Source organism: Mustela nivalis (genome assembly GCF_964662115.1).
Source record: "Mustela nivalis genome assembly, chromosome: 8".
Taxonomy (NCBI): Eukaryota; Metazoa; Chordata; class Mammalia; order Carnivora; family Mustelidae; genus Mustela; species Mustela nivalis.
Genome location: NC_139027.1, coordinates 17630816 through 17658272, shown reverse-complemented (window position 1 = coordinate 17658272; position 27457 = coordinate 17630816). Strand labels below are relative to the sequence as shown.

General features: G+C 36.5%; 1 protein-coding gene across 2 annotated transcripts in view; it reads left to right on the top strand.

Moving 5' to 3' along the window:
* Positions 1-27457, top strand: part of ATAD2B (ATPase family AAA domain containing 2B) — a 151190-nt gene that overhangs the window by 111013 nt on the left and 12720 nt on the right. Inside the window, exons 20-24 of one of the 2 annotated variants that reach the window (XM_082746565.1) lie at positions 5022-5157; positions 7484-7680; positions 11160-11319; positions 22886-23008; positions 25762-25899. In XM_082746565.1, the coding sequence (XP_082602691.1) occupies positions 5022-5157; positions 7484-7680; positions 11160-11319; positions 22886-23008; positions 25762-25899 (754 nt within the window). The remainder of the gene's footprint in view (positions 1-5021; positions 5158-7483; positions 7681-11159; positions 11320-22885; positions 23009-25761; positions 25900-27457) is intronic. The other variant, XM_082746566.1, reaches the window with a different exon arrangement.

Below are 27457 nucleotides of genomic sequence, written 5' to 3'. Positions count from 1 at the left end.
ACTGTTCTCTAATAATTCAAAGTTCAGAGTGGGCCAACTGGGTGGCTTAGTTGGTTTAGTGTCCAGTTCTTTATTTTGGCTCAGTCATGATCTCAGGGTCATGAGGTCAGACCCCACACCCAGCACAGGATGTGTTTGAGATTCTCTTTCCCTCTCCCTCTGCTCCCTACCCCCTTAAATAAAAATACACATGTATTAAAAAAAAAAAAAGTGTAGAAGGAAGAGAGACCTGGAAAAAATAATACAGTATGAGGAGTGCTATGATAGTATAGCATGTAAAATATGTATATAATATGTAAGAAAACAATCCAGGAAAAACCTGATAAAGTTAGCTTTATCAAAATTAAATACTTTTAAAAAGACACCATTAAGAAAATGAGGAAACAAGCCACAGACTTGGAAAAAAATATTTCAGATACATCAAATTGCATATCTTGATAAGACTTACATCCAGAATGTATTAGAACTCTTTCAGGGTGCCTGGCTGACACAGTTACTAGAGAATGCAACTCTTGATCTTGGGGTCACGAGTTCAAGCCCCACCTGAAAAAAGCTGAAAAAAGACTGAACAAACAACCCACAGAACGGCAGAGGTATTTGCAAATCATATATCTGATAAAGGGTTGATATCCAGAGTAAATAAAGAGCTCTACAACTGAAGAATAAAAACCCAGCCAACCATACTTCCCCTAAAGGAGCCATATTCACATGGCCAATAGCATATGAAAAGATATTGAACTAATTAAAAGGGAAATCAAATTGAGACCACAATGAGATGTCAGTTCATACCCATTAGGATGGCTGTTATCATAAAAACAGAAAATGCGGATGCTTGATGGCTCAGTTGATTAAGCAGCCTTGGGTTCAGGTCATGATCCCAGGGTCCTGGGATCGAGTCCCGCATTGGGCTTCCTGCTCAGTGGAGAGCCTGCTTCTCCCTCTGCTTGTGCTCTCTCGTTCTCTGTCATATAAATAAAAATCTTAAAAAACAAACAGACAGACAGAAAACAGCTAATGTTGGTCAGGACCTGAAGAAATTTGAGCCTTTGTGTATTGCTGGTGGGAATATAAAATTGCACAGTATCATTGAAAATAAATTATACAGTGATTCCTTAAAAAGTTAAACAGAATTATCGTATGATCCAACAATTCTGCTTTTGAGCATACACTCAAAAGAAGTGAAAGCAGCGATTTAAACAGGTATTTGTATACCCATGTTCATAGCCACATTATTCACAATAGCCAAAAGGTAGAAACATACAAACATCCATCAGCAGATAGCTGGATTAAAAAAAGTGTGGCATATACATACAGTATAACATTTTTAGCTTTAAAATGGAAGGGAATTTTAACACAGGCTACAGCATAGATAAACCTTGAAGACATCATGCTAAGTGAAATAGGCCTGTCACTAAAGGACAAATATGTGATTCCTCTTCTAAAAAGTTCCTAGAGTAGTCATAGTCACAGAGGTAGAAAGTAGAATGGTGATTGTCAGGGGCTGGGGAAAGGGAGAGTATGGGGTGTCAGTATTTACTGGATATAGTATTTCACTTGGGGAGCATGAAAAAGTTTTGGAGTTCGATGGTATGATGGTTGCATAATAATGCAAATATATTTACTGGCACAGGCTGTATAATTAAAAGTGATAAAAATAGCAAATTTTATGTTATGACTATTTTACCACAATTAAGGTAAAAAAGACTATAATTAAGATTTTTTTTTTTTAAAGATTTTATTTATTTATTTGACAGAGAGAGATCACAGTAGACAGAGAGGCAGGCAGAGAGAGAGAGAGGGAAGCAGGCTCCCTGCTGAGCAGAGAGCCCGATGTGGGACTCGATCCCAGGACCCTGAGATCATGACCTGAGCCGAAGGCAGCGGCTTAACCCACTGAGCCACCCAGGTGCCCCTATAATTAAGATTTAAATAGACATTTCACTGAAGAGTATGTATTCTCTTGGGCTAATAAAGCATGGGAAAAGATTGTTAATATCATTAGTCATTCAGGAATGGGATACCACTGCACAACTACTAGACAGTATTGAGTGTTGGCAAAGGATGTTAAAGAAAGTGGAGGCCTTATATACTGGTGGTGGAATTGTAAAGCTTGTAGTCATTTTTTGAAAAATTGGCAGTTCTTAAGATGGAAGTCATAAACTTATGATATGACTCAGCATTTCCACTCCATTGTAACTACAGAAGAGAAATATGTTCATACAAAGACTTGAATGCAAATGTTCCTACTACCATTATTCATAGTAGTGGAAACAGCCCATTATTCATTCACTGGTGATTGGAGAAACCAAACATTTATATATACACACAGTAAAATACTGTTCAGCATTAAATGGAATGAACTGATAACGTTCTACAGTGTGGATGAGTTTCAGTATATTATGCTAAGGGAGAGAAGCTAGAGAGCAGACTACATGATACAGTTTCTAGAAAAGGCACATCCCTAGAGACAGTTAAATCAGTGGTTGTTGGGTGGGGAGTGTGAGTGTGAGTAGGAATTGATGGGCATGAGGGTGATCTTTGAAGGTAATGGAAATGTTTTAAAACTGACTTGTGATGGTTGCACAACTGAATTAATTTACTAAAAATCATTGAAATTAAAGTCTAATAAGGGGTTTTAGAAGGTATGCTTGCGTGTATCTGGGAAGGTCAGAGAAAGCATCATCCAGAAAGCATTGGCTTGAGTGGAGGGTTAAAAACAGGGTTAGAGGGGCACCTGGGTGGCTCAGTGGGTTAAAGCCTCTGCCTTTGGCTGAGGTCATAATCCAGGGTCCTGGGATCAAGCCCTGCATCGGGCTCTCTGCTTGGCGGGGTGCCTGCTTCCCCCTCTCTCTCTGCTTCCCTCTCTGCCTACTTGTGATCTCTGTCTGTCAAATAAATAAATAAAATCTTAAAAACAAAACAAAACAAAACCAGGGTTAGGAAGGAGTGGATAGCACATATAGAGATCATTGTGAACCAGTGTGAGAAAGCATGATTTCAGGGAGTTATCTGAGGCTTCTTGTCTAGTTGCAGCATGAAATTTGAGGCTGGGAATGTCAGAAGATAAAGCTGGGAGAAAATTTAAAGTGAAATGAGCCTGCTTGTAAAGTGATGGATCTAAGCTGTTGGTAATAACCTGGCAAGAGTTTTAGAGTATTACCACAGACTTACTCTTGGTATGCTTTTGTATTCACAAAGTTTAACACAGTGTTGAAAAATGATCAGGAGAGAGAATATTTAAAACTGAGATGAAATGTTTTGCTACTCTTGAAAAAATCCTGGTACTTCTAGAGTATTGCATTCTATTTATTTTTCAAGGCCCAGTTAATGTTAGCTATTTCTGCTGTATCTCATCTAATGCCTCTTCACCCCTACCTCTTGCAGAGTCTCTTCTGTTTCTCAACAAGTATTAGGATACTTCTGGTGTGGTACCATAATGCTTTCTTGCGAAACTTTTAAGATCCTTGACAGCAGGAAGTAATTGTATTTCCTTCAAGTTTGTAATGGCAGTATTTGGCATTATATTTAGCACACCATGGGCATTCAGCAGTAAATTTGCTTTGCAGAGCTTTCCAGGAAGGACCAATGAAGCATGGATCAAAGGGTTGGGGGAAATTTTACATGAAAGTAGTCTACAAAAAAAATATTAGAAGGGCACATGGTGAAATTTTATAAATTCTTAAAGGATCTGGCTTCCTGTTGAGGTAAATACTTGCCCATCCAAATTTTGAATTCTACTTTTCATTGTTTCTTTTCTATGTTAGAATTTTAGAGTTGGAAAAGGTCTTTAGAAATTACGTAATGTAGGTTTTTTTTTTTTAATTTACTTTGTGACCTTAAGCCAATTACATAAACCTTTCCAAGTTTAAGTTTTCTGAAGTATAAAATGAAGGACTCCTATATATAGGAGTTCTAAAGATTGAAATATTTAGAAATTTTTAGTCTTCAATAAGTGCTTAGATATAACAAAGAATGAATTATCTAACGTTTATCATAAACGTGTGACTAAATTTGGGCTATGATCTAATGTGTTTCGAATTTTGATCCAGTGTTTTCTCATTGTCTTGTAGTTGGTTCTTCTTTCTATATTAGTGACCTTTTCCCATTTTCATTTGCAGTTGCCATTTTGATCTAGGGGAAGGAAATTGCAAACTTTACTCATTCATTCCATGCTAATTACACATTAGTATGTCCCAGTCAATGTGGTAGCTGTAGGAAAACAGATGAATAAGGGATGGTTTCTGTTCTCAGGGAGTTTGGTGTCTAGAAGTGGAATATAGACCTTCTAGGAAAACATAAAAATTGAAGTGTGTAGAATTAATGTGGATGATGTGGAGGTTTTAAGCAGCCTGTCTTGCAAGGGGGACATCTGGGGTCAAAGGCTCTATAGAGAAGGTAAACAAAGGAAGGGTATGTAATCACCAGTGCGAGGAATTGAGGGATGTGAGAATGACTGGCTTAATATTGCTTGGGAGTTTTGTGTGGAAGGTGGGGTTACTGTGGAGCATTCTGGGGAGGAACTGAAGGTTTAGTTTATTTGCAGTGAAACCAGGATTCTGGAAAATGCAGTGGAATAGACTTGAGATGAAAAGAGCCCAGGAAAGGAACTCACTGAATAGGAAGTACATAGAAATAATGTACAAGAAGGCGGTGTTGTTAGCATCCTTCCAGCTCTCTAGTGTGGATTCTAGGTCATTACTTTCTAGCTCTTATGCAAGAAGTCCTTTGAAATTTGCCATCAAACTATTATAATTGGTTATCCTTTCTGCTATTATTTGTTGACTCTTTCGGGGATAATATAATGTATTAATAACTTGGGCAACTGGTCATTCTCCCATTATGGATTAGACAATGAAGTTGAATCTCTCAACAGTGTAGCCTTAGGACTGGGTTAACTAACCCCACGTGAACCCCACGTGAATAAAAATTAAAGATTGTACTGGAAGTTGAAGAAATTGTAGTTTGGTGTAATAAGTATACTTTTAATTCTCTACATAATGTCTTTGTGTGTATGTGTGTAGGTTAAATGTATCTTTAGAATACAGTATGAAGAGGTCTTGTATATTCAAAGGCCTATTGAAGAAGACAGAAGAAAATTTTTCCAAGAATTGATTCTCAATCAGGCATCAATGGCTCCACCACGGAGGAAACACACTGGTAAAGTTCCCAAAGCCTTTAGGGAAATGGGGGAAGGGGATGGGGAATGGAATTAAGAAATGCCCTTTCTGGGCGCCGGTGCGGCTCAGTTGGTTAAGCAACTGCCTTCAGCTCAGGTCATGATCTGGGAGTCCTGAGTTTGAATCCCACATCGGGTTCCCCCTGCTCTCCGGGGAGCCTGCTTCTACTCTCCCTCTGCCTGCCACTGCTGCTGTGCTCTCTCTCTCTCTCTCATTCTGTCAAATAAATAAATAAAATCTTTTTAAAAAATGCCATTTCTTGTCACTTAAAAAAAAAATTTCTTGTGGAAGTAAAGTCGATTTTTTAGATTCGCTTTTTTTAGATGGACACATTTTCTTTGGATGGAAATTTCTCTTTAGATGGAGAGGTAATTGTGTTTACCTGACTTGAGATTGTGAAGTACAGCCTCATAGTTACAGCTCTACTAACAAGCGACTGTTAATGAAGTCTTCTTACCATTTCAGTTCAGATGCTCTGGTAGATTTCACATTCTGAGGCTCAAAAAGTCTTCAATTCTGTTCTTTTTTAGTTAGTTTAAGGACAGAGGACTTGAACAATAATTTTGAGAACACTGGGTGGTGTGCTGATTACTTTGTGGGTCATGGTACGTGTGATGGGTCAAGAGATGATCAGAATGTTTGCCTTTTCTGGTTTATTTATTTTTCACATTTTTATTGAGTACCTATTCTGTTAGGTATCTTATGGTAGGCACTTGGAAACCCATCATGACTTTAAGTATTAGAATTTTCTTGGATTTGGCTTAGTAGCATAATATTTCAAATTTCAGCCCCTTGATTTAAGTGAGGAGTGCATTCTAAGTCGCTTAAGAGACTCTTTCTTGTCTTAAAGATGTATAAAAGATAAGGTCTTCTTTGTACTCTTTCAGCCTCTTCTTGAAAAGAGCAATCCTGTTACAAGTTTTTAAGTGTCTTTGCCATCATTCTATCTTTATATTTCTCATGTGATTGTTGGAGGATATTAAATACATTTCTACCTCTTCCAAGTCCTTGCTTTTCTGAATTCTACTTCTGTTTTTTATTGATTATCTTATCCAACACGTCAATCATTTAATTGTTCTTTAGTCACTCATTTCCACATTATCTCAGAGTTCTAAAAAGGAGCATCTATCAAATGGCTGTAGTTGTGGGGTGTTTTCCCCCCTAGAAACCTTGGGAAATTAAATATGGAAGTTACACTTTCTGATTATTGGTTGTTTCCTCCCGTTAATCTAAATAAGTTTTTAAAAAATTTCATTATGAAAATGAATCATTTTATCTTGCATATTCCAGATACATTTTAGTCTCATGCATAGATTGAATTTTCTGTGTTAAAGATGAACATAATTCTTTTTCTTTTTGAGTTGCTTCTATTTACTTTAATTTTTCATCTTAGGGGCTATTTAGAAATCAGCCATAATCCTTAAAAGTTTAATCCTCAAATTCAGTGTGATACTGGGAAAGTCTTAAGGAATTAGGGAATAATGTATTTAGGAAAGTTAATACTTTACTTTTTGAGATTTTTTTGTTTGTTTGTTTTACGGTAGATAATGAATATTATAGATTTTATATATATCACTGTAGACTGGATGTTCTATCTTATTCATGTTTTTGGGATTCTTCTTCTAGTCCCTCTCCCTTTTTTTTTTGAGGGAGAGAGAGGGTAGGGAGGGGCAGAGAGAGAGGGAGAGTCTTGAGCAGGTTCCACTGTGCAGTGCTGAGCCCCACACAGGGCTCAATCTCATGATCCTGAGATATGAGCTAAGCTGAAGTCAAGAGTCAGGTAAATGACTGAGCCATCCAGGTGCCCCAGTTTGTAATTTTTTTTTTTGCTCTCTGCACAGGTACATGGCATTCACTACCCCTACTATGTTGTACTAAGAATATGAATAGAAGACTTGTCTAAAATTAGAACTTTTGGGAGGGGGAAGGATCAGAGAATGGTTACTTGTCTATTTCACTTTCATGCAAATAAGGCAACCCCATTTTGAGAAGAGGGTTTTTAAACAACATTGACTTTAAGCAAATCAGCATATAGTTCTTCACCTAAAGATATTTTTTTTATTTGAAATATTTCTAGTAAGTTTTATGTAAATCATATTTCAAAATCAAATTATTTAAAATCATATCATTTGCCATTTAAAGGAGTCCTACTATGAATTGTTTTATTAAATCTGTTCTCTAATGTCCTGTTACTTTCCATTCACATTTTTACTTACTGGGTTTACAGGTTGTTTATATGTACTTGGAATTCTTTATTGCTGTCCCAGATCTGTTGGAATCTTAATATTTTCGTCTATTTTCTTTAGGTCTTTGTGCTATGGAAGTGCTTCCCCTTGCACTACCTTCTCCACCTCGTCAGTTATCAGAATCAGAAAAGAACCGGATGGAGGACCAGGAGGAAAATACTTTAAGAGAGTTGCGGTTGTTTCTCAGGGATGTAACCAAGAGGCTGGCCACAGATAAACGCTTTAACATCTTCAGCAAACCGGTGGATATTGAAGAGGTCTTGTTTCAGTAGTGTGCAAACAGTGAAGTTGAACTGGCTAAAAGAAAAAAATGTTGACATCTTTTTTTGGAAGGAAAAAAAACAAAGGCATGGATGAATATTACCCCTAGCCTGTAAAATTTTAATCCATGTGATAACTACTGATGTCATCAGCAAAAATCTGGTGACTTTTGGATGAAAATAGTGACCAATTTGTATGTCCTCTTAATTAGAATTGATCTTTGTGATCTCTATCTCTTCAGTTTAAGAAGAGGATTAAAAGTTACTTTAGTGAAATGTCCATACTAGACTATTTTTATTCCAGGATAAATTTTGCTCTTAAAAAGTATATTGGTGTTAACTAACCAATACTAATTAATTTTGGCATTTTCCAAATTATGTATACCTTAGTGAAAGTGGTGGCAAAGAAACCTGAAATTTATCTTTCATATTTTAGAAATGCCTGTGACTAAAAGATGCTGTTTGAAGTTAAGTATATCCTATGTAACTAAAATTGTTTTTCCCTGCAAGGATTTTCTCTGCTCCCAGTGGAAAATTTCTCACTTTTTATGTGTATTGTTTTGTGTCCTTGTGGGAGCATGGTTTGTGATGATAAGAAAAGAAATTTTCCATTTGGAATCTACTATAATACTGTAGATGAATTGTTTTTGTTTTGTTTTGTTTTGTTTTGTTTTTGTTTTTGTTTTTTTATCCTGGGATAATATAGTGTGTGGATGAACACAATGCAGTCTTTACTGACCTTCTTCTTATAGTTCAGACTCCATGTTTGAACAGCTTTGGTGTTGTTGGTTTTAAGTTTTTTCTTCCATTTTTTTTTAATTTGAATTATGAAATGATTCATAGTTTAATGTTGTGTCCTTGTGAAACCTGTACTTTTGGACCTGAGCAGATTCCTTTGGAATCATTACGTCATGTATGACCAGAAAGAATAAGCTAGCATTATGGGTTTTTTCCCCTCTGAAAGTAGCTGTTTTTCCATTTTTGGTTTTTGTTTGTTTTTTGGAGTAAAGAGACCCTCTGTAACTTTATTTGTATATTTTTATTTATCCACAATACATAGTTCTATCCATTGATTCTTTTAACAACCTCACAAGGTCATTATTATTCTTACATTGCAGCTCGGGAAACTGAGGCTCCTAGGCAAGCAACGTAGCCAAGACTGAAAGATTTTTTTGAAATTCAATGTCCACATTCCTTACCTTATATCACAGCTATACCTTAAATCTTTTTCTAATGAAAAGACAGGAATTGCCTAATTTGCTTTAGCAATTAATACATAACATTTTACATTTTTGGAACATTTTTCCCCCCTCTTAGTGTTACCAGATAATCTTAAAACTGTCAGCCTACTTTAAAGATTGAGACAATGAGAGAGGGAACACAAGCAGGGCGAATGGAAGAGAGAGGAGAAGGCCCCCCGCCAAGCTGGGAGCCCGACCGCAGGGCTTGATCCCAAGATCCTGGGGTCATGACCTGAGCTGAAGGCAGAAGCTTAATGACTGAGCCATGCAGGTGCCCCTCTGACACTTAATTGATAAGGGCTTGACCTCAAGTCAGCCTACTCTACTGGGAGTGAACCAGTTTTGCCCTTCCCCCAGAGAACTCTCTTTCATTCTAAACAGAAGAAATGATCAGATTTCAAATGCCATCTGTGGTAGAATAAAAGTTTTATAAAGGTTGGTAAGGCATTGGAAGGGGATAGAAAATGTTGATTAGATAAAACTTCTATTCAAGGGTTATGTTTTCTTATTTTCTGTTTTCTTTTTTTTACGTTCATTCTGCTACTGGTTCTTTGCTCTTAAAGCTGAAAACATAGAGGTCTCTCTGAAGCATGAAGGGAAAACAAAACTTTTTTTTTTTTTTTTTTTACATTTTATTTATTTGAAAGAGAGAGAGCAGGGGTAGGAGGGTGAGGGAGGGGAAGGGTAAAGGGAGAGGGAGAAGCAGACTCCCCGCTGAGCAGGGAGCTGGAGTCAGGCTCATCCCAGGACCCCTAGATGATGACCTGATCCAAAGGCAGATGCTTAACCAACTGAGCCATCCATGTGCCACACAAGATAATATTTAAATAACCTAAAAAATAAAAATTTATATTCAGATAATGAATTTGACATGTCTAAAAACTTTATGGAACTCCAAAGCAGACTTCAGAGAAAACAGAAGTTTAGAAAATAAACATTGAACTTAAAATTAGATATTGGAGCAAAACTTTTATAATCTTAGTAATGTAAATTTTTAGAAAATGTGTAATAGAGAGTGAGAGGGAAAGTGAGCATGAGTGGAGGGGCGGGGCAGAGGGAGAGGGAGAAGCAGATGCTCAACCAATTGAGCCACACAGGCTGCCCCGATAATAAAAGTTTTTATAGTGCTTTGCAGTTAATAAACAGTTTCCGTATGTACACAAGGCATGCCAAATGCCAGAACCAGGAATCTAACTAATATCTTCTGAGCTCTTATTTGTTCAGTATAGCTTCACTGCCTCCCCTATAAGGACATTTTCAGCTTCTAGAAATTAAAAAATTATCACATGCCCACACAGTTACCTAAAAATTTTAAAAAATGTATAAAATATGTATATGTTTGTGTGTGTGTATTTACAGTAGAGAAAAAGTAACCTTTATTTTCATAGAACAGAAATTATCCTAGCTCCAGAATTTGGTCCTGGATTAATTAGATGTTTCTAAGACTGCTTTTGTATCAAACCTGATTATTTGATTTGAGATTTGCATTGGGGGAGGCAATAGGTAGATAGGTTGGTAGAGCTTTCTTAGTGGCCAGATGTTACAAAACATTGGGCAAATCCTGACTTACTACCTCCTATTTTGAGTTATCTCCCAGAAAGTTGGCACATAGAGCACATTTGCTTGCGAATTCATTTATCATTAGGGAAGTCCAAGCAAATTTTTACTAGTCATTGAAGGCAATACTTATTTTTGTTGTATAATTTACTCAGAATGTTTGTAATGACTCCAAAGGAGCAGAAAACACTTTCCATGAAATGATTCACTCTGGAAAATGAGAAAGAAAAAATTTTTTTGTTTTAAGATATTAAAGAGATTTACCAGAGGACTTCCTTAGTAATATGAAAAATCTATGTTTCTTAATTTCCTTCAAAAAATTTCTTGAAGTAATATTTATTGATACTTACTGGGTGCTTTTACGAATACATTTTCTTCTCAGGTAGATCCAAAGGATCGGGGTCGGGGGCGGGGGGGAAGCTGACAAAATTGGCTTTTATATTTCAAAATGAGAAACATTTCAGTGTTGATTTAGATATGACTTGAAACCGAAGCTTTCATGGAAAGTTGACTTCAAAGTAGTAACTTTAGTAGTATAAATGTTCTATAACTTTATCCTTATTTGTAATTTTTAAGATATTTAGACTTAATTTTTAAATAACCACATGGTTTTGTGTTTTTCTGAGTAGGTTGTATGAAATAGAAGTAATTTTCATTAAAATACCCTCTTTGTTTTAGGTTTCAGATTATCTTGAAGTAATCAAGGAACCAATGGATTTATCAACAGTAATAACTAAAATTGATAAGCATAATTACCTGACTGCTAAGGATTTTCTGAAAGATATTGACCTCATCTGTAGCAATGCTCTAGAGTACAATCCAGATAAGGACCCAGGAGGTAAGGAGGCTCTGGGCAAGATTCACTTTGGTGACCAATAAGAAGTTGATTGAAAGTGTAAATACTAAAGCATGCCCATGTTTAGGTAGATAAATTAGTTGTAAGGACATATTATTGTATTTAGAAACTTCTTTATGAGGAAATCATACTTAATTGTAATTATTATTTTATTAAATAATGGGTTTAAATTAGGATTTTATATTTTAAGTATCTTGTTCAGTGTTTAGTTTTTACTTTTTGTACTTAGATTCTTATTTTGTTCAGGTAGGGTGGAAAACTGAGTAATTGAGAATTGAGTGTGAAATTTATTTGTTTAGTAAACACCAGTGCTGATAAACACTGGGAATTCCAAATTGATGGGGAACTCATTATAGGATAAGTTTATATAGTAAAAGACCCCTTTAGGTAGACAGCGTGTATTCTGTCGATTGTGGGTATTTTTAATGTTACTTTATTGTTTTGTTCCTAATCCCACCCTGTACTCAAATCTCTAGTCCCAGCTCTTTGAGTACCCTCCAGGAAGGACCTCTAGGAACATATCTGTAGTTAAAACAAGATGAATTGACTGATTCATTGTAACACGAAAGAATATATATCATATGGAACTATGTGGGATTTGAGCTTGTGCTAAGGATTTTGGAGAGGATTTAAGAAAGTCAGGCATTTTAGTAGATTGGAAGCTCTTACAAAGTGGGGGTAACTTTGTGATTAGGTATTTTAAGAACCTGAAAGGCAAGAAGAATGGAGCAAGGCTAAAACTGGGATGGGGAAAGAAGAAACAGTCATTCGTATTATCCAAGAAGGGTTATATTTGGTTATTTTTGTAGCTAGGACAATGTTCATGCTTTTGTCTATGTTTAGATAGGATTATGGAGTGCTCTTAATTTTATCTTGATTCATCATGATCACCAAGTGGCCTTTTCTGATGTTGTGTTCTTAAAATTGTATATGTTTAATATGAGTACACCAAGGCCATTTTAGTATCCCTATCTGCAAAATAGGGATAATTGAAGTATTCTTCTCATTGGGGTGGTTGTATGGGTTAAATGAGAAAATGTATTAGGTTAAATCTTACGGAACTACCGTTTTCATATGGTTCAACCTAAGTATATTAAGCCCTTAGCATAATGCCTGAGACTTGTTAAGTGTTCCATAGAGGTTAGTAGTTCATATTTTTATTTTTGTTATCATCATTAGATTATTTAAATTGTGCCTTGATTTTTCATAAAGTCGTTGATTAGCGGGTACCTGTTTATTAAATTCCCTGGACCACATTTAGGAAAAAATCTAGGGACTGATAGTGAAAAATAAATTTGAATGGTTAGAGAAAGCCAGTGGAGGTCACTCCAAATTTGCTTAATTATAACCACATTGGGTTAATCATAAAGGTCAATCTGATCAATTCAGATTTTTCACCCTATGTTCCTTAATTATAAACACATTGAAATAATACTACTTTTGAGGAAGAAACCATGGTTTTTGGTGCATAATAAGCTTTTCCTATCTGATGCAGTTGATATAATCAAAGAATAAGGCTCTATCTCACAGAGCTGACATGGTGCACTTATAACTTCTTTCTTCACTGTTTTAGATGCAAAGAGTGTGATATAATTCAAAAGCACAATTTTGGTTCTTAGATTATTTCGTATCTTTAAGTTAAGAGGCTTATTTTTTTCTTAGCAGCAGAACCACTTGTTATGTATTAGGAAAACAACCTCAGGGTCTGTTGTGTAGCAAGTAGAAATTACATGAGTGTTGTATTACTTTTACAAGCTCCCATGAGTATTTGGAAGCTTACAGTGTTCTGTTTTGCAGAGCTCTTGGCCATTTGGGAAAAAAACTAGCATATACATAGAAGACAAAAGCCAGTATTTTGGAAGCTATCCATGTTGCCTAAGTGTTTACCCAGATTCTCTCCCTTGAGGATGATGTGGACAGAAATTAAATATGTTAGCCAGAAGGATTTTAACTTATAGTTCTAAATGTAACTAGTATCTCAGATATTTGACCCTAATTATTATTTTATGGGTCTGTATATGTTAAGCCATTCCCTATTCTTTGTCTTGTAGACAATACATTCTCTAGCCCCCAGTCTCATTCACAAACAGACCATTGAGCTCATTTTGGTGAAAGTTCAGACTTAGTCTTGTAGTCTTCTCAGAATCTTCTGTTTTGTACCAGTTTGCTTAGGAAAAAAGCTCACAGCTTTACCCTAGCTTTTGGAGCCCTCTGTGGGCTGTGCTTCAGCCAAACCCATTAATATTTTCTATTAGTGTTTGTGAGTACCATGTACTAGTTACTGAACCGGGTGCTTAGAATACAAAGATGATTGTGATAGTCCTTGTCTCTTAACGGTAGAGATATTCAGATGTAATACATGTTGAATAATTGCTCTGTGGCAGACATTATGCTATGTGCTATGGTATTAGTTTGAGAGAGTTTTCATAACAAAGTGCTATAGACTTAAAGAGGCTTAAAGAACAGAAATTAATTTTCTTACAGTTCTGGAGGCTCAAAGTCCTAAATGAAAGTGTCAGCAGGTTTGGTTTTTCTTGAGACTTCTCCTTGGCTTACAGATGGCTACCTTCTTGCTGTGCCCTCATGTGGTCATTTCTCTGTGTGCACAAACCCTTGGTGTCTCTTTATCCAAATTTCCTCTTCTTACATAAGGACACAGATTGGATTAGGGCCTATTCATACAACCTTATTTTACCTTAATTACCTCTTTAAAGGCTCTACTTATTTTTATTTATTTTTTTAAAAGATTTATTTATTTATTAGAGAGAGTGCAAGAGTAAGAATGAATGGGAGAGGAACAGAGGGAGAGGGAGAGAAATCCTCAAGCAGAGCCCCTCCCCACCCCACCTCGAGCACGGAGCCCGTCATGGTGCTCAATCCCAGAACCCTGAGAATGTTACCTGAGCCAAAATCAAGAGTCGGATGCTTAACCGACTGAGCCACCCAGGTGCCCCTGTAATTATAATAGGTTATTAAGGTATAGAGATAGCATAGAAGTGGCAATTAAAAATTTTGTCTTGAAGTGACCACAGATGATTATAATGCAGTTTTATAAGGTCTCTGTTAGAAATACGTACACAGTATGAATAGAGCACAGAGGAGAAGACACTACCCAGAAATGACTAAGGTTAGGAAGGGCATTCATTCCAGGCCGAGAGAAGTAGTGTACAAGATTCTAAAGAAAAGTGAATGTGGCTGGAGAATAGGGTGGGACAGTGTGGAATCGGGTGGAAGAGTGAATGGAAATGAGTTGATTCCCCTTCTCACCAAGTCTCCATTTACTGAGCACCCATGTGTGAGATACTCTCTTACGGATAAGTTGTGGTCAGTGCTGGAAATGTACAGCTCTGGCCTGGAAGATGCCTAAAGCCTATGTAGTAGGCTTAGTGAGATTGAACACAGAGGGCTTAGTGACGGATTGATTAGATGTGACTGACAGAAATCGAGGAGGATTTCTGAGTGTTTGGTCTGAGTGGTTAAGGACTATGAGGAGGAAACCAGTGGAGGAACAGGTTGATGGGCATTATGCTATATTTAATTTCGGACATGTTAGTATGAGTTAACTTTTGGTGCACTCAGATAAAACAGATATTGCAGAATAGTAGTTGTGTATACAGTTCTGGAGCTTGGGAGACATTTGGGCAAAAAACTTGGTTGGAGTTATCAGCGTGTAGGAGTGAATGAGATCATAGAGGTGGTATACGGGATGAGAAGAGAGAGAAGCCTAGGAGGAATCCTCTCCTAGGAAATTTAGGTCCCACTTCTCAGTTTAGGTCGAGTCTTACTGTTGGAACTTATGGTACCTTTGTTAAATGTATTGCCCCTCTTGGGAGAGTGTACAGCTTTTTCTTTGTAAACCGGTTTTATTGAGGTGTAAGTTACATAGAGTACATTGTTTTTAAAACTACATGTATCTTTTAAAATCCACTTACCCTTCAAGGAATACTAAAAGCTACATTCGTGAAAGTGGTTTTTTTTTTTTTTTTTTAATGTCCTTCCAGTTATAAGTCATCCCTTCATCTTGGAATCATAGCACTGTGTAACTTTTCTGAGACAGTTTTTACCTACCTCTCCACCACCTGCTCCCTTGGCCCGAGGTGGTTACTTGTTCACATATCCTTATACCTTGTGTTCAACTCTAAGCTGATTGGGAACAGGATCTGTGCAGGTGTATGTATGGAGCATGTTTTTAGTAAATGTGGCCAGTGAGTAAATTTCATCAGTTGTTCTCTTGTTAGGTACTAACTGAAGGAGTTTCAAATTATAAAGTAGAGACATGATAACATAATGGAGATATGAGCCAGTAAATATATGAAATATCTTTTTTATGAAATAATTTGAGATGAAAAATTATCCCATAAAAATTAGTTTTGCTTAAAATGTTAATCTTTCTTTAACCCACTGAGCCACCCAGGCATCCCAAAATGTTAATCTTTCTTAATAATTTTATAGGAAAAGGACAGCTAATGTACTTCTGTTTGCCAAAATACAAAAGATACACTGATGCATTGATAATAGTTACTACATTCATAGAAGCAGTGATACTTTTTAAATTTAATTTAATTTTATTTAAATTCAGTTAATTAACATATGGTGTATTATTAGTTTCAGAGGTAGAGGTCAGTGATTCATCAGTTGTATATAACACCCAGTGCTCATTGTATGCTGATCACAGTTACCCTAGCCCCCCACCCACCTCCCCTTCAACAGCCCTCAGTGTGTTCCTATAGTTAAGAGTTTCTTATGGTTTGTCTCCTTCTCTGATTTCATCTTATTTTATTTTTCCCTCCGTTCCCCTCTATGCTCCTCTGTTTTGTTTCTTAAAGTTCACATGTGAGTGAAGTCATATGATAATTGTCTTTCTCTGATCGACTTACTTTGCATTATACTTACTAGCATTATACCCTCTATACTAGGATTATACCCTCTAGTTCTATGCATGATGGAATGGTAAGCTTGCTTGCTTGCTTGCTTGCTTGCTTTTTTGATGACTGAGTAATATTCTGTTTCACACACACATACACACACCCCTCACATCTTCTTTATCCATTCATCTATTGATGGACGTCTGGGCTCTCTCCACAGTTTGGCTATTGTGGACATTGCTGTGACAAGCATTGGGGGGCAGGTGCCCCTTCAAATCACTGTGTTTGTAGCCTTTGGATAAATAGTAGTACAGTTCCCGGGTCATAGAGTAATTCTGTTTTTAACTTTTTAAGGAACCTCCATATTGTTTTCCACAGTGCCTGTAACAGCTTGCATTCCCACCAACAATGTAAGAAGGTTTCCCTTTCTCTGCATCCTTGCCAACATCTCTTGTTTCCGGACTTGTTATTTTAGCTATTCTGACTCGTGTGAGGTGGTATTTCATTGAGGTTTTTGGTTTTTTTTTTTAAAAGATTTTATTTATTTATTTATTTGACAGAGAACACAAGTAGGGAGAGAGGCAGGCAGAGAGAGAGGGGGAAGCAGGCTCCCCGCTGAGCAGAGAGCCTGATGCAGGGCTCAATCCCAGGACCCTGGAATCATGACCTGACCCGAAGGCAGAAGCTTTAACCCACTGAGCCACCCAGGTGCCCCCTCATTGAGGTTTTGATTTGTATTTCCCTGATGCTGAGTGATGTTGAGCATTTTTTCATGTGTCTCTTGGCCATTTGTATGTCTTCTTTGGAAAAATGGCTGTTCATGTCTTCTGCCCATTTCTTGACAGGATTATTTGGTTTTGGGGTGTTGAGGAGAGTAGTAATTCTATTAATTTTATAGATACTCATCAGTTTGCCCCAAAAATGTAGGTGATCCTACCTTTATTTTATAGATATAAGGGCGTTGAGGCTCAGAGGTTACGTACTTAGTGTGCATATCCACAAATCTTATATGGAACAACTGAATGGATTGAGTTCTGTCCTCAGAGCCAGTGTGTGTGGTTTTTCGTTGTGCTTTTATTACTTTCATATTATGTGGATTTTGAGATTCTTAAGATCATAAATATGAGACAAAAGAAGTAGTAAATACATAACTTACATTTTAAAACAAGGATTTTAAGTCTGATGTCCATGAGAGTCTATAGAACAGCATCCGAAATGGTATACATGTATAATTTTTCATTTTCATCACATGCTTATAAGGTTCTAAGATTACCCCCTCCCACCTTTCAAAAAAGATGAAGTTTGAAAACATGACATCTGTTCTGGTTTTAATGTTCTATAAGCTTATGATTCTTTGCTGTGTATAAACATAGACACAATTCTAAGCTAAGAATGATTAAAAATAATTACAATGATAGTCACATGAAAAATACTGTTTCCTCATAAATGCAGATGCTCTTCAGAATAAATTCCTTATCCTTCAGACCAGCAGGAAATTTTTATGGTTCTTTTTTTCATTCATGCGTTCATTCATTCATTCATTTCCCATTTAAGTGTGGATGGAATATGGGTGGGAGGCATACATTTAAAAAGAAAGACCACTGAGTTATTTTAGATTGATAATGTGCCAGATACATGGCTTTATATTTTCACTTCTCTCTTTCTTAGCTTTTTCAAGCTGGGGTAGAAAGCCAGTGGCAGAAAATTGTGGTATCACATGTACCACAAACATTGTATTATCAACTTGAAAGTATAGCTACTTCTAAGGATGTTTAATTTAGGTTTTTATTGTGTAGTATCTAAAATTTGGAGCAACTAAAACTTCTAACAGTAGAGCAATAGTTTTGAAAAATTAAGTTACATTCTAGTTTGGATTTTTACATATCGTTATGGTTTGGTTCTCAATATTTGAAGTTACCAGGAAACTTCTGATTTTGTCTATGATGGGGTAAAAGAAACTGAATTTTCCCTCCTACCTGAAACAGTGAAAGAAACTGAATAAAATGTGTGAAAAAACAATTTTGAAGTCATTGGATGTCAGGAAATGAAGGATAGTGTTCCCCAAAAGATGAGAAACAAATAAGTTGAGCACTGTAGTTACTTGGAGAATTTCCAGACTGTGGTACAGGAAGGAAGAAAGAGCCCAGGAAGGACTTGGAAGTCTATCTGAATTACAGAGACAGAGCTGGGAATGTAAGGAGGTCAAAGCAGGTGGAGTTCTCAGGGCAGAAAGAAAGCTGCACAGAGAGCACTCTGGAGATCTGCAGAAGATCCTCCTCCTGTCTTGAGCTGAACACTGGTGTATACTTGGGGAGGAAACTGTCTGAGACCAGAGAAAAGAAATACTCCTTAAACTCGAGGAGGGCTGGTAGTAGTGCAGCAAATAGTTAGAGCTAATAAACCAACAAGGAGATAAAATGGGATCAAATATAAGTACACATCCAAAAGAAATAAGAGAAAGAAGGAGAAGGGAACAAAGAGCAAATGGAACAAGTGGAAAATAAATAACAACCTTACAAATAATCACATCAGTTACAGTGAAAGTAAATGGTCTATTTTGGCATAGTCTCAGTAGCTTAATTTTGCTCTTGTTTGCCTTCCCTGAGGAGACTTACCTAGAAAAATGTTGCTAAGGCTAATGTCTGGGAAATTACTGTCTGTGTTCTCTTCTAGGAATTTTATGGTTTCAGTTCTCACACTTAAGTCTTTAATGCATTTTGAGTTTGTTTTTGTGTATGATGTAACAAAGTGGTCCAGTTTCATTTTTATGCATGTGGCTGTCCAGTTTCCCCAACACCATTTGTTGAAGAGACTGTCTTTTCCCCATGTATCTTCTTGTCACTTCTGTCATAGATGAATTGCCCATGTAAGCGTGGGTTTATTTCTGGGTTTTCTATTCTGTTGATCCGTGTGTCTTGTTTTTGTACAGGACCACACTGTTTGTATTCTTACAGCTTTGTAGTACATCTTGAAATCTGAAATTGTGTACCTCTAGTTTTGTTTTCCTTTCTCAAAGATTGCTTTGGCTACTTGTGGTTTTTTGTGGTTCAGTGTGCATTTTAGTATTCTTTGTTCTGGTTTTGTGAAAAATGTTGTTGGCATTTTGATAGGAATTGCATTGAATCTGCAGATTGCTTTGAGTAGCGTGGACATTTTAACAATATTAATTTGTCCAATCCATGAACATGTAGTATTTTTCCATCTATTTGTATCACTTTCAGTTTCTTTCTTCAGTGTTTTGTAGTTTCCAGAGTACAGGTCTTTTACTTCTTTGGTTAAGTTTATTCCAATGTGTTTTATTCTCTTTGGTGTGATCAAATGTATACTTTAAATATGTGGAGTTTAATATCTCTAATATATCCTTTTGTTTTTAAGACTTAGGGAAGAAGAGAATGTTAAATAATAAATTCAGATTATACAGTTGTGGTTTTTTGGTCATAGATTCTTGAGACCTATATTCATTTATCTTCATATTTTTATGCTATTTCCTTTGGATATTTGTTTTTACACATATCAAAATAAACTCTTTAATTTCTGACATTTTTCCTCCTTCCCTCTCAATTTTTTCTCTAATTTTTTATATCTTTATAAGTATTACTTCCATTTTCCCATTTTTTATGCAAGAAGCTAGAGAGTTATCCTTGATCCATACCTCACCCTGCACTTCATCATCAAGTTGCATTATTGAGAATATATTTCAAGTCTGTAATCTTCTTTTTTTCACCACCCCCACTCTTACCCCACCCTCGTTCAGTTTGCTCTCCTCTCTCACTAAAAAAAAAACAAACAAAAAAAGAGCCTTCTGATTATGTTCCCTGTTTTTATTCTTGACCCCTTCAATACAGTTCCCAGGTAATGGCTAGAGATGATCTTCTTTTTTTAAAAAGGTTTTATTTATTTATTAGAGAGAGAGAGAAAGAATGAGCACATGCACGCCCCTGAGCAGGGGTGATCAGAGGGAGAGGGACAAGCAGACTCCGTGCTGATGTGGGGCTTGATCCCATGACCCTGAGATTATGACCTGAGCCAAAGTCAAGACATGGTTGATTAACTGACCGAGCTTACCAGGTGCCCCTAGAGATGAGCTTTTGTCATTTAAATCATGTTGCTTCCCTGTTCTGATCTTTTTAGTGACTTTTCATTGCTCTTATATAAAGTCTGAGTCCTTTAAATAGTCAGATTCCCATTTGTCTCTTGTACTTTAAAAAAATTTTTTAAAATATTTTACATATTTATTTGACATATATATATAGAGAGAGAGAGAGCGAGCCAGTAAGAGAGGGAACGCAAGCAGGAGGGAGTGGAAGAGGGAGAAACAGGCTTCCTGCTGAGCAGGGAGCCCAATGTAGGGCTTGATCCCAGGGCCCTGGGATCATGACCTGGGCCGAAGGCAGACACTTTAACAGCTGAGCCACCCAGGTGCCCCTCTTTTTTATTTTTATTTAATTAAGGTTTTATTTATTTATTTGAGAGAGGGAGGGAAAGACCGAGCAAGCACAAGGGGGATGAGGGGCAGAGGGAGAAGCAGACTCCCTGCTGAACAGACACTTAACCAGACACTTAACCAACTGAGCCAACCAGGTACCCTGTTTATTTGTATTCTAACCACAGAGGCTGCCTTTTAGTTTTTTGAAATCTCTAAGATCTTTTTACTCCAGAACTTTCTCCCATGGTATTTTCTGAACCTACGCTGATTTACCCCCCACTCTTCAGGTGGCTTCCAGTGCGTGCTTTCAGTCTCAGTTTAAATTCTATTTCTTCAGAGAGGCCTTTGCTTACTTGTCCAATTCAAATTTACCCCCACACCAAATACCATGTGGGTTTTCCTCATAGCCATTACTCAAGGTTTGGGGGGATGTGGGAAGGGTGAGGGAAATGTTTATATGTGTGTATGAGAGATTATTTGATTAGCATCTCTGTCCTATACTAATATGAAAATTTTCTTCGAAGTGGGGACTTCTCTTGTTCATTACCATGTAGCGTTACCTGGCTCAGGTTCTGGTACAGTTGCCATTATTTATTGAATGAATGTTTAGAGAAATGTGTTGCAAGGAAATATACCAGTGTTGCCTTTTGAGTGTTACATATTTTTGTAAGATTTCCACCATGAACTGTTATGGCTTTCTCATAAGAGCAGTTACAAAAAAATGTCCATCTATACTTTTTGCCTTTACTAGGGTTGAAAAGCAGATGTTATTTTGAGACTTGGGGTTTTAGTTCTTGACACTTTGTAAAATAAGTGATCTTGATATATTTACTTGATTTTTATTTTTTTATTTTTATTTCTAAAAAATATTTTATTTATTTATTTATTTTAGAGGAGTCGGGGTGGGGGGAGCAGAGGAAGGGGGACAAGCAGACTCCTGGCTGAGTGCGAGCCCAGCACTGTATGAAATTGAGAGTTGGATGCTTACCCAATTGAGCACCCAGGCACCCCTTTCCTTTTGGTATTTCAGAGCTGCATAGCTCTCAGAAGTCCTTTTTATGTTGTACTGTTCATGAATAGGGGCTTCTGGATTACTGTAAACCAGAGACTCCGTGCAAGTGTCAGCTGTAGTTTACCTAGCCAGGTAGACGGGTGTGTGTATTTCCCTTCTTGATTTACCTGTGATTTTTTTTTTAAGATTTTTATTTTAATTTGACAGAGATCACAAGTAGGCAGAGAGGCAGGCAAAGAGAGAGGAGGAAGCAGGCTCCTTGCTGAGCAGAGAGCCTGACACGGGGCTCAATCCCAGGACTCTGGGATTATGACCTGAGTTGAAGGCAGGGGCTTTTAACCCACTGAGCCACGCGCCCCTTATCTGTGATTTTTACACTGTCTAGCAGTCTTCAGCTTAGAGTGTCTTGCTGTATTTTTTTGTTTCTGTTAGGTTTTTTAATAGGTTACTGTTACTTAGGATGTATTATCTTCAGGGTATATTATTTTCTTCACAGTTTTGACCAGTTTTAACTTATGGAGAAAATTATATAAGATTCTCTGATCCTCAGTATTTATCTATGACAACTCTGATGCTGGACATATGGTTAATGTCCTCTGAATCTCTTAACTTTTTTTATTGAACATCATACATTTTTGTTTTTTAAAAATACAAAATAAAGCTTTGTATCTTTGAGATAATGAGTTGTTAAATAGGCCTTGTACAATTGACCCTGAAGGACACAGGTTTGAATTACATAGGTCCACTTACACATGGATTTTTTTTATTTCTGGTAAATTCAGTACAGTACTATAAATATATTTTCTCTTATTTTTTTTTTTAACATTTTCGTTTCTCTAGCTGTATTGTAAGAATATAGTATATGATACATTTAATATACAAAATTTGTGTTAATAGATTATTTATGTTACCTGTAAGACTTCTGGTCAACATTAGGCTATTACTAGTAAATTTTGGGGGGAGTCAAAAGTTACAGGTTTTTGACTATGTGAGGATTTGGCACCTCTGACCCTCTGTTGTGCAAGGGTCACCTGTACTTTGAAATTCTAAAAAATACAGTTTTCAGAGAATTATCAAGGTGACTAAGTAGTGTATTATATTCATATTTTACTCATCATTTAAATGAGCTTGTTTCTCAGCTGGAAATGCTTTTTACAGTTTTATTTAAATGTTTGTATTCTTTGCTTTCTCTTTTTAAGATGCCCTTTGTTTATGTTATTTCAAGTGTACCAACTTTTTTAACAGATAAAATAATTAGGCACAGGGCTTGTACCCTGAAGGACACTGCACATGCCATCATTGCAGCGGAATTGGATCCAGAATTTAATAAACTCTGTGAAGAAATTAAGGAAGCAAGAATAAAAAGAGGTGAGTTATGGAAATGAGCTTGCTCCTGAAGACCAGGAAATCACTGAGTGTTACCAAATGATGTTTCTTTAGGGTTGCTGGTATTATGAAAATAATCTCCTTTGAGGCATAGACTTTATATATTCCTGATACTAATGTGCCATGCAAATTCTCAAATGTATTTTAAAATTTTACTTTCTGTGACAGTTTTAGGAAGTACAGCAGTGCAAATTACAGAAAGTTCTTTTCAGTGAATTTTTTTTTTGTAGGAGTAGATCTGTTAATTTTTGATTCTTATTCTTAAAGGATTTATAGGCTTTCATATCTGTAGAGGGTTTACTTTTTAAAAGTTTTTAGGAATACAGTTTGTGTTTTCCCTGTTGGCATTTATGTGTAGTTTTATTAATATAAAATTAACAGAATTAGCAAATATGGTTTGTTCATTCAGTGTATAAGCCTGTCCTTGAGGAACTCACTTAGTAGGAGACAGAATTATAAAACAAATCAAGTACTGTTGAGATGTATTAATTGGTCGAACATGTTTATAGCACAGAGGAGAGACCTCTTTTTAGGGATCCCAGCATTTTGTCTAGAGTTTGGGGAATGAATAAAGGAGTGTTGTTTCTAGTGGAGCAGAAGAAGGGAGGCAGTGACAGAGGAGGAGGAGGTATTTGTAAGCACAGCAGATAATAGCATGTGTAAAGGCATAGAGATATGAAATAACATGATATATTTGAAGAACTACAAACTGGTATTGATGAAGCTTGATGGAATGGTGGAAAATAAAGGCGAGCAGAGTCAAGAACACTGAAATTAAGAAGCTTTTTTCCTACTTTGTTAGGCCTTCCCTGGTTACCTAATCTAATATAGGCACTGGCCACTATAGCACATGGCATTTTGTCTTTTTTTGTGTGTCTCTCTTCCTTATTTGGAATATAAGTATTATGAATGGCTTATTTGTAGCTCTACTGCAGTCCCTAGAACTATCCTATAAATATTTGAATGAATCGATGCCAATGCTGAGGAGCTTAAGACTTTATTCTGTAGGTAGGTGTTTTTCAAAGTGTGTGTGTGCCTAATACCCACATCAGCTTATTAGACTTAGTGAATTAGATTCTCTGAGAGTAGTAAGGCTGAGAAATCTGTACTTTAATGAACTATTCAAGTGGTTTTTTTGTACACTAAAGTTTGAGAGCCATTGCCATACTCAGTATGAGTCACTGAAATATTTTAAACTGTGAAATGAATTGGTAAATTACTTTGGCAGCAGGAAATAGCAAGGTCTCAATATGTCAGGATAGGAGGATGAGAGACTAGTCAAGAAACTGTTGGAGCCAGTTTGGAAAACAGTTTGGCAGTTTCTAAAAAATTAAGTATAACATTTACTATACGACCCATGATTCTACTCCTGGAAACAGCCCAAGAGAAATGAAAACATATGCACTTACAAAGACTATTCACAGCAACTAAAAACTGGAAACAATGCAAGTGTCCATCTTCTGGTGAATGGGTAAGCAAAATGGTATATCATAAAATGGCATACTGCTCAGCCATAAAAAGGAACAAATTACTGACACATGGTACAACATAGATGAACCTCAGGAACATTACCTGAAGTGAAAGAATTCAGTCACAAAAGACAAATCTGTGGAGACGAAATGTAGATTCGTGATGGCCTGGGGTAGTTACCTAAAATTGGATTTCTCTGGTGATTGCATAGCTCTGTAACTTTACTAAAAATCACTTAATTGTATGCTTAAAATGAGTGATTTTTTTGGTCGTGTAAGTTGTACCTCATTAAAGCTTTTGGGGGAAAAAAGATGTTGGAGTTGTGCAGAGTTTTAATTATTATGAAGAGGGAATGGTATAAATGTAAATTGGGGCAGGGGAGGAGGCTATTGTGAAGGGAAGAAGAGTCAAAATTGGCTACTCATATGACTGATTTAATACTTAGTAGATGCTAATACTATCAGTAGAGGTAGGGAATATCTCTATAGAGATAGGGATGAACGGGTTTTTTGTTGAGGAAAGATAAACTAGTTAGCTTTAATTTGACCCATCTTATGATACCCAATTGGAGATACCAAATAGGCAGTTGGGTATAGGGATCAGAAGCTCAAGAGGTGCTTGGGCTAAACATGTAGATTTAGGAATTATTATGTAATGATGATAGAAGCCGAAGGCATGAGTGATACTTTTTGGTAGAAAGTATAGATCAGAGTGAGAAGAAAAGGGATTCCAGAGACAACCCCGAGAAAGATCAATATTTAATGACCGCACAGAAGAAACAAGTCTAGTGAAGGAAATTGAGATGGAGTGGTTACTCTTAGGAAGATCAGTGTAGGAAAACCAAACTTCCTGCAGTGTGGTTTGACAGGCACCTAATACCAGATGAAAACAGTTCGAGTGAATGAGGGTTAAAGACCCAGCAAACACTTATACATTCTAAGATGGCAGAAATAGTAACTTAGAAAAAATCTTATCATTGTCTTACAGTCATAAGACTGTGTGGCTTTGCAAATTAAGCCGAGTAAACATAGGGTTCCTTTAGGGATTAAGTGTTCCGCATGGCCTGCTGGGTTATTTCTTTTTGATTTTATATCTAATTTCTTTTTCATCTTTAAACAAAAGATACTGTTTTCATCTGAATTACAAACTGTCCAGGTGTAATTAATGACTAAAACTTAGTTCTTTATTTCAGACTTTTTTTTTAACCATGTTGGTTTATGTAGCTGGGAATATTTAAATAGGTGTTGCTTATCTTTTGCCCGCAGGCTTATCGGTAACAGCAGAACAAATAAATCCTCATGGCACTGGAGCTCGGAAGACTGAAACTAGAGTTGAAGAGGCATTTCGGCACAAACAAAGAAATCCATTGGATGTCTGGCACAACTCTGCAAATAAATGTGCATGTGAGTGTTTGAGACCATGTTATCCAGTAGTGGGAAGAGCTGAGAAGGATGCAGATTTTTTAGGAGTTGGGGACACAGACTAGGTGCTGCTGTGTTCTCACAGGTCTTCTCATCTTTTCTCTATCCAGAGGTGAAGAACTTGTGTGGTGGGATAGAAGTATACTTCTCTAACTGTAGGGAAAGAGGGCCTGATTCAGGAGATATTTCTTTTTCTTTCTTTTTTTTTTTTTTTTTAAGGTTTTATTTATTTATTTGACCAAGAGAGACAGAGAGGGAACACAAGCAGGGGTTGTGGGACAGGGAGAAGCAGACTTCCCACTGAGCAGAGAGCCCGATGTGGGGCTTGATCCCAGGACCCTGGGATCATGACCTGAGCCAAAGGTAGATGCTTAACAGCTGAGCTACCCAGATACTCCTCTGTACATCTTTTTAATAAATGAATGAATGAATGAATGAATGAATGAATGATTTGTACAGCCTTTTAAATCTAGTTTTGTTTAAGCGAGATGTATTTAGAAAGGGAAAATTCATTGTTCTAGGTTTTTGTCACTTGTGCTCATTCATGCTGATTTATAAGATTTCTGAAAGACAAATGTTAATGAACACAGCACTTTCCTAATATAGTCCATATGTTTGCTGAAGATAGCCACCCTTGGAAGATATATGCTGTTCTGGTATAAAGGTGGTCATACTGTTGAAACTCTCAGTAAAGCTGGCTATAATATGTTCTTTCACCAATAGCATTGCAATTGAATGAATGAATCAGATTCTTTTTTTTTTTTTTTCCAGCTCTTTTCTCTGTGGTATTTGGCATTCATATGTGAGAAAATTTGAAGGACTTAGTAGTACATTTGGTTCCATGAAATTGATTAAAGCTCTTTGGTGTAGTATCTTGGGTCATGATCATGACCTGGATTATGTAATGTAGCACTCTAATTTTAACCTTGAAATCCTGTATATTCTCTGCACCTGATACAAATATTTACTAAAACCCATTGAAAATTAGCTTTAAGCAGTTTAAGTTCCTTTAAACATTTAAATGTTATTTTAATCTACAAATGTGAGTTTAGTTTTCTCTTACCAGTAGATGGCATATGTGACTCATCATTTGCCTGTTTAACATTAATTTACTTGAGTTATAAATCTAAATATCCTTAAGATAGAGTTGCTTTCCTAAGGTTTTAGTTTTGAAAATAAGCTCAAAGAGGCTATAAAAATTGACTCTAAATATTGTGTCCCCATATTGGTTTTTCAGACAAGTGCTTCTGTAGAAGGAAGTAGTATATGAAAGATTAGTTCCATAAATGGATACTACTACCACATGTCAGGTGCTGTAGAGATACAGCAGTGCTTAAAACCAAAATTCCCATTCTTTTGGAGCTTGTATGATTAATTTTTTTTTATTTTACCATACTCACAATTAGAAATAATTATATAAAGAGGAGAAAAGTATCTCTAATTTGACCTTCTCTCAAATGAGAACATTTTCTTTGTTCTTAGCTGGGATGAAGCTTTGTTAGGCCTTCTAAGCCTTTACTTAGTGCCCACAGATCAAGTC